General features: G+C 43.8%; 3 protein-coding genes across 3 annotated transcripts in view; all 3 read right to left on the bottom strand.

Moving 5' to 3' along the window:
- Positions 1 to 12,594, bottom strand: part of LOC146679721 (protein NLRC3-like) — a 128,149-nt gene that overhangs the window by 89,728 nt on the left and 25,827 nt on the right. The gene's annotated exons all lie outside the window — the stretch shown is intronic.
- LOC146679722 (uncharacterized) overlaps positions 1 to 12,594 on the bottom strand; it is a 193,503-nt gene that overhangs the window by 155,100 nt on the left and 25,809 nt on the right. The window lies entirely within an intron of this gene.
- On the bottom strand, positions 6,841 to 12,528 carry LOC146679723 (stonustoxin subunit alpha-like). The gene is made up of 3 exons (XM_085450155.1): positions 12,328 to 12,528; positions 8,992 to 9,038; positions 6,841 to 8,843 (listed from the first exon to the last, which is right to left on the bottom strand). Exons 1-3 carry the CDS (start codon positions 12,381 to 12,383, stop codon positions 8,299 to 8,301), a joined length of 648 nt encoding a protein of 215 aa, XP_085306281.1. The 5' UTR covers positions 12,384 to 12,528; the 3' UTR covers positions 6,841 to 8,298.

Here is a 12,594-nt window from a genome sequence, read left to right as displayed (position 1 = left end):
AAAGAAAAGTTGACGATCTGTAACAGGTCTGACTCTAAAGTCTTTGAGACCTTTTTGAAAAAACTTGTTGGCAGGACATCTAAACAGCAGGAGGAGGAATTCAGTTGACCTAAGATGTCCTCCAGGTCTTTGCTGTTAATAGGTTGAAACTGTTTCATGGTGTTTAAACAGTTTTTTGGTGGACACAGTACATATCCTGGATCTGCTGTTGATGTACCAATTGCTTGTCTAATTTTTTGGATTTTTTCTGTGAAGAATTTGGCAAAGTCATTGCAGGCCATGGTCGAATGAAGTTCAGCTGCCACTGACACAGGAGGGTTTGTTAGCCTGTCAACTGTAGAAAATAAGACCCGAGCATTATGGCTGTTTTTAGTGATGATGTCAGAGAAGTAGGACCTCCTTGCACTCCTCAGTTGTAAATTATAATTGTGAAGTTTCTCTTTATAAATGTCATAATGAACCTGGAGGTTTGTTTTTCTCCATCTGCGCTCAGCTTTCCTACACTCTCTTTTTTCTTTTTTCACCAGTGTGGAGTTTCTCCATGGAGACTTTTTCCTTCCAGAGATAACCTTCACCTTAATGGGAGCAATAGTGTCCATTACATTTAACATGTTAGCATTGAAGCTATTGACGAGCTCATTGACTGACCCTCTGGACAGGTCAGGTGTTAATGGGAAGACCTGGTTAAAAATTGCACTACTGTGTTCAGTTATACACCGTTTTGTGATCACTGTTGTTGATATATTTGTGTGGGCTGAGATTTTACTTTCAAAGAAAACACAGTAATGATCAGACACGCCCACATCAGACACAGTAACCTTTGAAATGCTCAGGCCTTTGGAGATCAGTAGGTCGAGAGTGTGTCCTCTATTATGTGTGGCCTCTGTTACATGCTGAGTCAGCCCAAAGTTGCCCAGAGTGTTACTCAGGTCTTTAGTCCCTTTGTCCTGAGGGTTGTCCACATGAATGTTAAAATCCCCAGCAATAATTACACAGTCAAAATCAACACAGGTCACAGACAGCAGTTCACTGAGGTCATTAAAAAAGTCTGTGCAGTATTTGGGAGGCCTGTAAACATTAAGAAACACAACTTTGGATGGGGCCTTCAGCTGTAAAGCCACATATTCAAAAGACTGAAAACTTCCAGGAGATAGCTGCTTACATTGAAATGATTCATTAAATAAGACAGGGTATAATATGATCTACAGCAGTATCAACTACTTTGATTACATATATAAGGTAACATATGATAACCGAATAATCTCACAAAGGTCAGCAGCACATGTAGTTGGGACAATTCTTCAGTCGCACAAACTACACAATCATTTTCCTCCAATGACGACTTTTCACTTGCAGAAATGGTCCTGTGTGATTTCCAGGCTGTGATATAAAAACTAGTTCCTAATGGCAGCGACTCACTCAGTAAACATGTGTTTCCTTCACCAACCTCACACACAGATCCAATAAGATCAGGAAGTGGGCAGTATAGTACAATATGTGTTATTCTGTGCTGCACTGCCCAAACTAAAGATCTGCTGAAGTGTTGGAAATGATCCAGATGTTTATTTTGGACGATACAGCAGAAGATCAGACATGAAAGTGGAGATAACACAGAAGACCTGCAGCAAAGGTCAGAGGTCAGACTGGGCCCTGGATTCAACAATGAGCCAATGATCATCAAGCAGTGACTAAAGCAGAGCCCTGACGTTCTGACATTCATCACACAGTCAGAACAAATGTCTTCTGATGACTTCATCTCATGAAACGACTGATAGATGTCAGTTCATTGATCAGCTGAGCTGCTGATCTTCATCGTCACAGAAACATTCAGCTTGTTTCAATCAGTAAATAACTCCCACTACTCCCAGTTTGAACTGTTCCCACTCAAAATGCTGTGAGAACAATGATCATTGTAGAACTTCACAAACATCACGTGTTGTTTTCCACATGTAAGATCAGCAAACACACAGAAACTTCCTGTTGCCACACACGGCCTCTAAAATCTCTTCCACGCTTTCTGTCTGAAGTCCACTCTCTGTGTCGGATCCACAGGAAACAACAAGATCTCATTAACATGGTTTTCAATGTGTCTCCTTCCAAAAAGTCCAACCAATGAACAAATGTGTGTATTTGTGGAGGCCGAACAAAAGCATGACACATTTCTCTGTTTCTATAAACTGGAGTCAAACACAAACATGAAGAGTTTCACTGACAGACTCCAAAATGCCCCCACAGTGGATCAAAGGGAAATCCTACAGTGTGGCCAGAGACTCTTAATGGCTCCAACATCAACACATCCACAATGTTGGATCCAGTTCTGCCTCACAGAGTTACTAAGACACACCCTCTGCAGCATCACAACAGCTCCACCTGCTCCACCTGCCTCCTCAGCATCTGTACACCTGAAGAGAAAAGAAAGGCTCCAACAGCTCAAATCTACAAAGGATTCATGAAGTTTCATCCAACAATAACATGTTTGCCTTGCACAGTGTGCTGTTAGACACCACTGTACCTCTGCCATTTCAAAAAGAGCAGCTTGGGAACATTTTGGCTCCAAACACTTTGTGTTTAAGTTCTTTGTTTTCTTTGTGAAGCCGACAACATCTGGAGCTTTGTGACTCATAGAAACATCATTTTGTTCTTTAGATGACAGCAGATTGGGACTGAATAATCAATCACTATCAAACCAATAAAGACAAACATGCTGATTTTACAGGAACTTTGTTGGAGAAGCTGCAAAGACATGAAACTGGTGGAGATCCCAAACCAGTTGATAGTGCTGGTTATTCCAAATAAAGCTGTTTCCCTTTGAGATGAAATGACTTTGTGTCCTGATATATAATAAAGATGTTGTTGTTTTTGAGCCCCTGTATTAAAAGTAGTTTAAAGTCAGCTTGAGTTTGATGTCTTTATGTCAAAGCTGCTCATGATGTTGAGCTGCTGATGGAATAAAAACAATATAAAAGCATGTAGTCCAGACTTAAATGTAGCCTGTTGTTAGCTGAGGTCCACACACAGTGTTTGACAGTGTAAAGTGTGTGAAAGGGCTGCTGGTGGAGCTCACTAGGATGAGCAGGTGACCACGAGGTGGAGAGCAGCTGGCCTGGCTTTGACCCGGGCCACGCCCCCTTTCTCTCTGCTTTGCTGTCACTTATCTTCACTGCTCTGTCCAATAAAGCTGAAAAAGGCCCCGAATCAAAGAAATCTGCTGCAGCCTCTGAAATGTCTTCTGTTTCCTTCCCGACGGCTTTTTCACCGTCAGCCCATCAGACAGTCCAGCAGCATTTATGATGATGTCATGATGTTGAAGAGGCTGCTACGGTGGCCTCCCATGACCCCCAGCCTCATCACAGCTGAGATGCAGACATTTGAAAACATTCAGCAGACAACTGAATAACAGTCCAACACAACAGTCTGTGTGCAGACACACACTGACCTTTCATATAGTCAAACACAGCTGGTTGAGTCATTTCTCTGTGAGTCTAAAGTGAATCTAGTATTTGAAAGTCCACTTCCTGTATTTGTTGTTGAAGACTTCTTCAGCTTCTTCTCAAGGACATCAGCTGCTTGTTTGGCAGCAGAGGCAGTTAAGAAGCTTCCTGAAAAACACTGAACAGTGAGTTCACTGTGGCATATGACAGATTCAGCTTTCTGTGTGCAAATGTGTCTGTGTCGACCTTTCAAATGCTGTTGAATCCAAAACATCAGCGGCTCCTCGGCTGCTCACTTCATGCACTTCTGTCTGTGTGACAGTCCAATGACATCACAGCTGTTTCCAGCCCCAGTGTCTCAGGACTGGACACCTTTAAACATGTCGAGGATCAAACAGCGTCCAGCTAAACACACATGAAACTATCAGAGCTGACAATCATTCCAATAACATCTAATGGTTCATGTATGTAGACACAGGACTACAAGGAAATGGCTCTCAGCATCTGGCTGTGGGAACACATGAGTCCCTGTTTGTGTTCAGATTGTGTGCATGTTTTAGACGTGTGTCACATGTAGAAACACAACAATCCCACAATGACACACAGATGTGTTTGACACAGCTGTGCAGCTGTAAGTTGTTTCTAATGATTCATTGAAGCTCTTCTAACATTCTGGAGACGATCAGTACATGAATCTGTTCAACACGACAACAATTTGACTTCAGTGTGAACGTTTGCATTAAATAACCTTCTTCATCCAGCTGACAGCATCTTCATCCTATGATGTGAACAGTTCCTCCTGTTGATGACAAACCTCTGACAGGATCTGCTTGAGGAGCTTTTTCATGTGCAGCTCTCTGAGCTCAGGGCTGAGCTGCTGTTTCATCTTTAAGAGCTGCTGCCTCCTCGCCGGACTTGTTCTCCTCTTCTTCTCCTAATGACACCATTTCTGCTTCATATTAAATTCAATAAAGATGCTGACATGTATCTGTAGCAACAACATCATTGAATCTGTAACAACTGGAGCCAAACCAGTGGCTCTGCTGGGATCACTGGTGAGCCAACACTTCCTTGTTGATGCAGATTTCAGGGCTTCCTTTTGCTCCTCCGTTATAACTGTTCTCTCTTCTCAACACATGATGACACAAAGGAATCAGCAGTGACAAAGATGATGCTGAAGAGAAGCACACACTTCACACATATAACAGACCAGTGCAGTTACACACACCTCTGCTCGACATCAGGCCTCAAACAAAGACACAAAACACTAACTTGACTCTAAACAGAAGAAACGAGCAGCTGTTTCTGTTCTGTGCTTATTTATATTTGACACACATGCTTCTCTTTGTGCAAACACACATCGCACTATAAGGGTAACCTCGCACACAATGATTGGACAGCACAGTGATGATGCTGGGAGATCCTATACGCAGCAACACAGAAACACTGAGAACTTTAAACAATGATGGAAAGTGTTATAAATGACTTGTTGGCCTCTGATCTGTCACAAACAGCTGAAACGTGTCTCTCATGAGTCACATGAAGGTTTTTGACAGAAAGGACAAAAAGTAGCTGCAGTCAGTTTGTGTCATTTTTAGATTTATTCATCTGGGAGAAAAATCTGAGGGACATTAAAATGTGTTTTCAACAGAGACAAGAACATGAATATAACAGAACAGGTAAATGAACATGTTTCAAGTAAACAGCTGGACTGATCAGGTCCAAACACAGAGTGATAAACTTGTCAAACAGCTGTCATATCTTTATATAGAAGCTCTTTATAAATGCTGCTCACTGCAGTCTGTTTACTAATAATGTCAAAGTGTTAGAAACACAGAAACATCAGAATGGTCTTTGTTCACAGAAACCTGTCTGGGATCCTTTGTTGTTCTTTTGATGCAGAGTTACATTATAAATATAAAGAGTTATTTCAGAGTCTCATCAGTTTTCCTGCATGTCTTTATTTAACACATCAGCAGGGCTGAAGCTCTCATGTTAAACACACACTGATCTATGGACACGTTCATGTGTTTCTAACAGAACCAGGCTGTTATCAGCCTGCACTAACATTATGTCACACACACTGAATGTAACAGTGACAGTTTACATCATCACACAATCAGCTGTGATTGTTTCACTGTCATCAAACGAGGCAACAGGAAGTAGAATCAATAGAAACCAATCATTTACTGACAGCATGTCTGATGGAAATAAGTGCAGATTATGTATGAAGTCTAACTGCACACAGTAACTGTGTTACAATAAGGACTTAACAGCGCCCTCTGCTGGAGTGTTTCAGTACTGCGTTAACTAGAATACACCACCTCCTCCTCACACCACCTGCTACAGCTCTACTCTTCTATGACTACAGTCATCCACAGCACTGATGTGAGGTCACATGGTTCATATGTAAGGAGCACAGCTGACCTCAGGTCAGTTTAATGACTGTGAGCAGCAGCTGTGTTATTGTCACTGTGACAGGGAGACACTCTCAGACACAGCGCTCATGTCAGCTTGTTCTCATGCAGGAGGATCAGGAGCTCCATGTTTGTCTTTCTGTTTGAATCATGATGTGTTTGTGCCATCAGAGTCTGTCATGAGTACTCAGGGTTTCACAGCAGCTCTTCTGGATGCTGACGAGGACTCCAACCTCATGTTTCACCTCTCTGAGCTTCTGATGTCTGTGAACACTCGTGTTTCTTCTCTGGGCTCATCTGGACAAAAACACCTTTCTGTGTTTGGCTGCAGCCTCATTCTGACTGACAGGAAGTGTGTTATCCATGAGCTGCACTTCTGTGAGGAAGTTTCCTGCTGTGTTTCCTGTCTGTGGACAAACACGAGTGTTCCAGCTGAGGACTTGGTTCCTTCCACCTGTCCATACAGGACATCACGCTGTCTGCAGCTCTGTAAATGCAGCTCCAGGTCCTTCCACGTGCTGCTCTGTATTTGTGCAGTTTGTAGTGTGTCCTGGGAAACGTAGCACACATGGTGTTCTTCTGCTGTTTCCTCCTTTCACTGAGTGTGAAACACTGACGCTGTGCTGTTGTTCACAGAGGGGAGCTGATTCTAGCTGCAGCTGGACTCTGTCATCTAACTGAATGTGTTGGTGCTGATCACGGGGCTCTGAGGGGGGAGCAGCAGGAGGACTCTGGATGCTGACGTCAGTGTATCTGTGGAAGCTCCCACAGCGTGTCTGTCATTCAATATTGTGCTGTATATTGTATCTATGCAAAGATGAACAGACTGTGTGTTCACTGGTCTCTGTGCTGCAGCTCTGATGTCATCATCACTCCCTCCTCCACCCTCAGCAGTCCCAGCATGCTGCTGTGGTGCACCCCACCCTCACTCTACACCTGAGCCACAGACCACACCCTCCACCTCAATATACACCACAGTTTTCTCTGCTGTGGAAATGAGATCAGGAGGAAATCATCATTATTATTATTTAATAAACGCTCACATTAATGTGGGCTTATTTGTTTCATATTAGAAACATTAGTTGAGTGTTTTTAGTATAAAATGGTCAAAGTCCCTCTTTTTGCTCCTCCCCTCACCTGTGGATGGACGCTGCTGTTACCGTGGTGACAGCTTGGATGTGTTTCAGTCCTGCCTGGTTATCACTGCAGGAATCTTTCACATTTATTACAGGTAATAACTCTGATTTTTCTGTGTATTATGAACCAAATGTATCCTGATACACACAGAGATGGATGAGCAGAGGTTGTTTTTGCAGTTTATGTAGTTACTATGGACTTAATGCAGACATATTATTAAAATTAGGGCTATAACAGTTGTATTGATGTATAGCAACTTGAAATGCTCCCACAAATGGCTCCACAGCATGTAAAAATATAACAAAAGCTCTGGCGGACTTGGTTCTGTGGTCAGTCTTAAAGGGTGAAGTTAAACTCTGTAATCTTCACTGTGTCACAGAGTTCAGTGAGTCCCGTTATTCACAGTATCAATCAGATCATCAGAGAACAGCTGATCAGCAATCAGTGGTGCCAACAGCGCCTCCTGTGGTGAGAGGATGCAATAATGCAATGTAGCATTTTTCCACTCAACACTTGCAGTCATGGAAACTGTCTGTTGGATCTGTGTGACGTTGCTTTCTTGGTTAGAGTTCCTCACAAATGTCCAGATGATTCTTCTAATGAGGCGTCGACCATGTTTGCAGCTCTTTGGAAGAAAACGTCGCCCTTTGCCATCCTTACTTTTCTTTGACTTCTTCAAATGCAGCTGAACTCCAGCTGGTATTTTCTTGGACTTTGCAGCTGTTTCTGGTCATCAGTTCATTCCTGCAAACCTCTGAAGCTGAACAACAATGATGCTGCATTGCTGGCTGATCCCAAAAGGTTGATTCTGTTCATCTGGACGTTTTCAGAAACGTTTGCTCACTGATCAGGTGACTTCTTCAGTCTCAGCTGACTGCAGCTTTACAAGCTTACAAACAGCACATTTGCACAATGACTGAAAGCAGCAGCACCTGATATATATGATACTAATATAATACATATACATATATAATCCATACTAATGATGAAGGAACTGAGCTCACAGTCCATTGTTCATTCAGTGAACTACTCAGTTTATTTTGGGCCTCAGAAATGCTCACTCTGTTTGTACATCACTGTCAGCAATAGACTCATTCTGCTGTGTGGACAGGAACACATGTGACATCACTTCCTGTTTGTTTGTGACTGAAGAAGTTTACAAGGAATCATTTAGAAGAGTTTCAAACATCAACTGATTGAATCCATGAATCTGAAAACGTGTTTGTGAGTGAAAGAGACAGACATGTACAGACTGAACTATCTGTTCAACAGTCAGAGTGTTTCTGTAACAGGAGACACTCTTTACACTCCACTCAGCACAGGGACACTGAGGAACCAGGAGACCAGGGACTGAACCTAAACCCAGGATAAAGAGTTTGAGTGAATGTGGTGTTGAAGGTGTGGAGGTGGATCAGAGTGTCAGAGGAGACTCTGTAGAAGGACAGAGTGCCAGCAGGACAGTCCACATACACTGCTGCTCTGTTAGAGACAGAGGAGGAGGAGGAGGAGGAGGAGGAGATGGATGTTTCTCTGTTATTGTGCCAAACAGACTGAGGACCATCATCAGAGCAGCTCAGACTCCAGGACTGATCATTGTCTCCAAACCAACAGTCATTACTGTCTCCTTTCCTTCTGATGCTTCTGTAACTCACTGATATATCAACGTCTCCTCTCCACTCGACCTCCCAGTAACAGCGACCAGTCAGACCATTTCTACACAGCAGCTGATAATCATCAAATCTGTCTGGATGATCAGGATATGACTGAACCTCCTCCACATGTGTCACCTTCCTGTTGTTGTCAGACAGTTGGAGCTTTGTGTTCACTGTGTTTGTGTCGATTGTGAGTTGACAGGAATCTGATGGAGAGAACAAACACAATCCAGCTGCAGTTATTGATCCATCATCTGTTCATTGATTGACACTTTGATGATGACTCCTGACATGATGAAGATGGTTGAATGTGTGCTGCTTTGTTTTCATGAATCCCATTAAAAACACACTTACACTTCCTCAGACCTGGTCTCAACCATCGGACTCCAGCAGGCTCCACCCTGAAAGGAGGAGGGGGGTCAGAGCAGCACAGTCAGCATGCACACATGGACATTACATGGCTCTCACACACACACTGTTACACACTGAGCTCAAAGCTCGGCTCCACTGTTTTATTCAAAGAAATCTACATTTATTTATCAGCACATTTAAAAACAGCTTGAGCCAAAGTGCTGCACAGAGTAGAGAGAAAATAGGAAACATACACAGTAATGACTATAAAGACTGGTCAGGATTGAAAGCTACAGAGTACGAATGTGTTTCCAACCGGCTTTTAAAAATGTCCAGTGTTGGTGACGACCTGATGTGAAGGGCGACTGTTCCAGAGTTTGGCTGCAGCCATCGATAAAGCTCACCTCTGTTTTTACGTCTAGTTCTGGTCAGAAGCTGCTTATCTGCAGACCTGAGGGCTCCACTTGGATTCTTTTGTTAAAGAGAGATAAGATGGAGCCAATCCATTCACAGATTTAAAGACAACCAGATCTGGAAGTGGATTCTACCACGTACTGGTAACCAGTGGAAAAAGCTGGTGATGGGTCGTCTAGCACAGACCCACCGCTGGAACCAGACAATTGATGAGGGAGAGAACTGTGACAGCGCCGTTCCTTCACTTGACCTCAGTCGCTCTCGTCTGCTCCCTCGTAACACTGCTCTTTATTGAGCTTACATGAATATGCACAAGTTCATTATGACGTCTTACACAGGTATGAACAAAGAGTACCAGTCTGTGCGTGTGTGTGTGTGTGTGTGTGTGTGTCTGTGTGTGTGTGTCTGTGTCTGTGTCTGTGTGTGTGTGTCTGTGTGTCTGTGTGTGTGTGTCTGTGTGTGTGTGTGTCTGTGTGTGTGTGTGTGTGTCTGTGTGTGTGTGTGTGTGTGTGCGTGTGTGTGTGTGTGTGTGTCTGTGTGTGTGTGTGTGTGTCTGTGTGTCTGTGTGTGTGTGTGTGTGTGTGTGTGTGTCTGTGTGTGTGTGTGTGTGTGTGCGTGTGTGTGTGTGTCTGTGTGTCTGTGTGTGTGTGTGTGTGTGTGTGTGTGTGTGTGTGTGTGCATAGTGTAGGTTTGTGTTCCAGATGTGACCCTGTGACCCCAAAGCTGGTGCTAAGAGTCCAGCGGTCCCCCTAACAAAGGGCTCTTATACTTAACCAGACACAGAGCAGGTGTCCTCCTACACCAGGGGTCTCAAACTCGCGGCCCGCGGGCCAATTGCGGCCCGCAGGACGATAGTTTTTGGCCCCACCTTAATATGAGAATGTAATGTTAGTTTGATAATGTATGACACTTTACAGTGTTGTGGGCGGAGCTGAATTAACCCACCAATCAGGGTGGGATATGGATCTCAGGGGACACCAGCCGGGCTTGATGCAAGCAGGGAAACATTTCTCAATGAGTCAAAGTTCCAGCAGCGTTGCCCTGGAGTGTTTCTTTCTTTCCTGTGCCTGGCTGGCTTCCTCCTTTCTATTGGGCAAACGCCGACATTCGCCCCAGCGCGCTGCGTTCACAACACTTCAAAAAAAGTTGTTTTTTTAAGTTGCTGCCCAGCGGGACATTATACGTATATAGATTTATACACACGTCAGTGGGATTTAAAGTTATTTTTCCACAGAGAGAGATCTCATATTAACTCTCACAGTGATGCGTAGGCGGCGGGATAAAAGAAAAGTCATGAACTCAATGCAGCCCAATTTAGTCTGCAGTCACATAGCGACACCTGTTCATCGGCAACAACAGTCCCCGGTAACCCGGACTAATTATAGGGTCGCACCGTAATTTGTGGCTCCATGTTTTTATTTGCATCACTGCGTTTGCATTGCAGCAAACATGAACATTACATATATTTCAATATAATGTAAAAGCAGTCAAAACAACTAACATCAGAAACAGCTGATGTTATTTGTTATATGTCACGGTGTCATTTCCGCTTCTTTCTCCTGTAACAACAGCCCGGCGCCGTGAGCAGTCGCCTTTTTTGCGCTCGCTATCCCTGCACTTTCTACCATCTGCAAACGCCACGGTGTTCGTGTCATCATGAAAGACATGAACATCGAGCGTAAAAACAAAGGAGACTGCTACCGGCTTTTTATCTGCCGATCGCCGTGCTACGGTTGCAAGAAAAAGAAGCAGAAATGACGTTCTCTACGCGTTGAGACGTTCCCCGTCCGTCGGCTAAACGCTTGATTGAAACTTCAATGCGACAGTGACACCAAGTAGAATTATAAATGTCACATAGCCCCAAACATGTCTTTTTCAAAGCCTGCGGTGAAGAGAAAGGTTGGTGATGAGCACCGACAATTTCAGGAAAAGTGGGCAATGCAATATTTCTTTGTTGAGCACAGGGGCACCCCGACCTGTCTTATTTGCACAGAGAAAGTTGCGCTGCACAAGGAATACAATTTGAAACGTCATTACACAACTAGACATGCTGAGCTGGATGCAAAATACCAGGGAGACGAGAGAGCGAACCGGGTTGCCAGTCTTAAAACAGATCTACTGAGGCAGCAAGATTTCTCCAAGAAAGCAACCAAAGAGAATAATGCAGCAGTCGGAGCCACGTGGTTAGTGAGATGATTGCTAAAGCAGGGAAGCCATTCACAGAAGGTGCATTTGTCTAAAAGTGCATATTGCAGGCTGCAAATATAGTCTGTCCGGGAAAGAAAGGTCAGTTTAGCAACATCAGCCTTTCTGCCAACACCGCAGCAGATCGCATTTCTGACCTGTCAAGTGACATTTATGACCAACTGTGTGAGAAAGCCAAATGTTTCAGTGTATACTCAGTCGCTCTTGATGAGACCACAGACATCACCGACACTGCCCAGCTCCCAATGTATGTCCGTGGTGTTGATGACAGTTTTGAAGTGATGGAGGAGCTGCTCACAGTAATGTTTAGTTAGTAAAGTTTATGGGCCCTGTTAGAATCAATATTTCATTCTCATTCTGTTGTTTGAGAACAATAACAGAAAAATGTGCACTTGAGAACAAATTTATTGTGAATTCAGCTGTGAATGTAGAGTTTGTCATTATTTTAGCTTCCATTTCCAAATGTTAGCTCACACTTTATTAGGTACACTGGTATCTATCTCAGGTACACCTGTGACCTAGATGTTCCTGCAAACAGACTCCTTGGAGACCCCCTACATAAATATCCATGAATCCAGCTAGACTAGTGTGTCTGTCCCTGAAAATATTCCTGCATGTGTGATTGTTCATGTGTCATCTGCAGGAAACAAACAGGAAGTGAGTGAAGGACACAGGAAATGTTTCCAGCTCTTTCTCCTCTATCAGACATTCTCTCCATACCTGAGAGTGTCCAGTCTCCAGCCTGGATCCTTCAGTCCAGCCGACAGCAGCTTCATTCCTGAGGGACCTGGATGATTGTAGCTCAGGTCCAGCTTTCTCAGATGGGAGGGGTTGGAGCTCAGAGCTGAGGCCAGAGAAGTACAGCCTTACTCTGTGATCAGACAGCCTGACAGACTGCAGACACACAAAACAACAATCAATCTGTCAACAACCGTTTTCTCTTTGTCACAATAACATCTATCCATTTACATCCATTCAATGTAACTT

This window comes from Copadichromis virginalis, unplaced genomic scaffold (assembly GCF_057382275.1).
Source record: "Copadichromis virginalis isolate Kocher_CV1m ecotype Utaka unplaced genomic scaffold, C_Virginalis_male_GT1.1 unmapped_scaffold_1, whole genome shotgun sequence".
NCBI classification, from domain to species: domain Eukaryota; kingdom Metazoa; phylum Chordata; class Actinopteri; order Cichliformes; family Cichlidae; genus Copadichromis; species Copadichromis virginalis.
The sequence above is the reverse complement of the archived record's forward strand: the minus strand, read 5'-3'. Positions and strand labels throughout refer to the sequence as shown.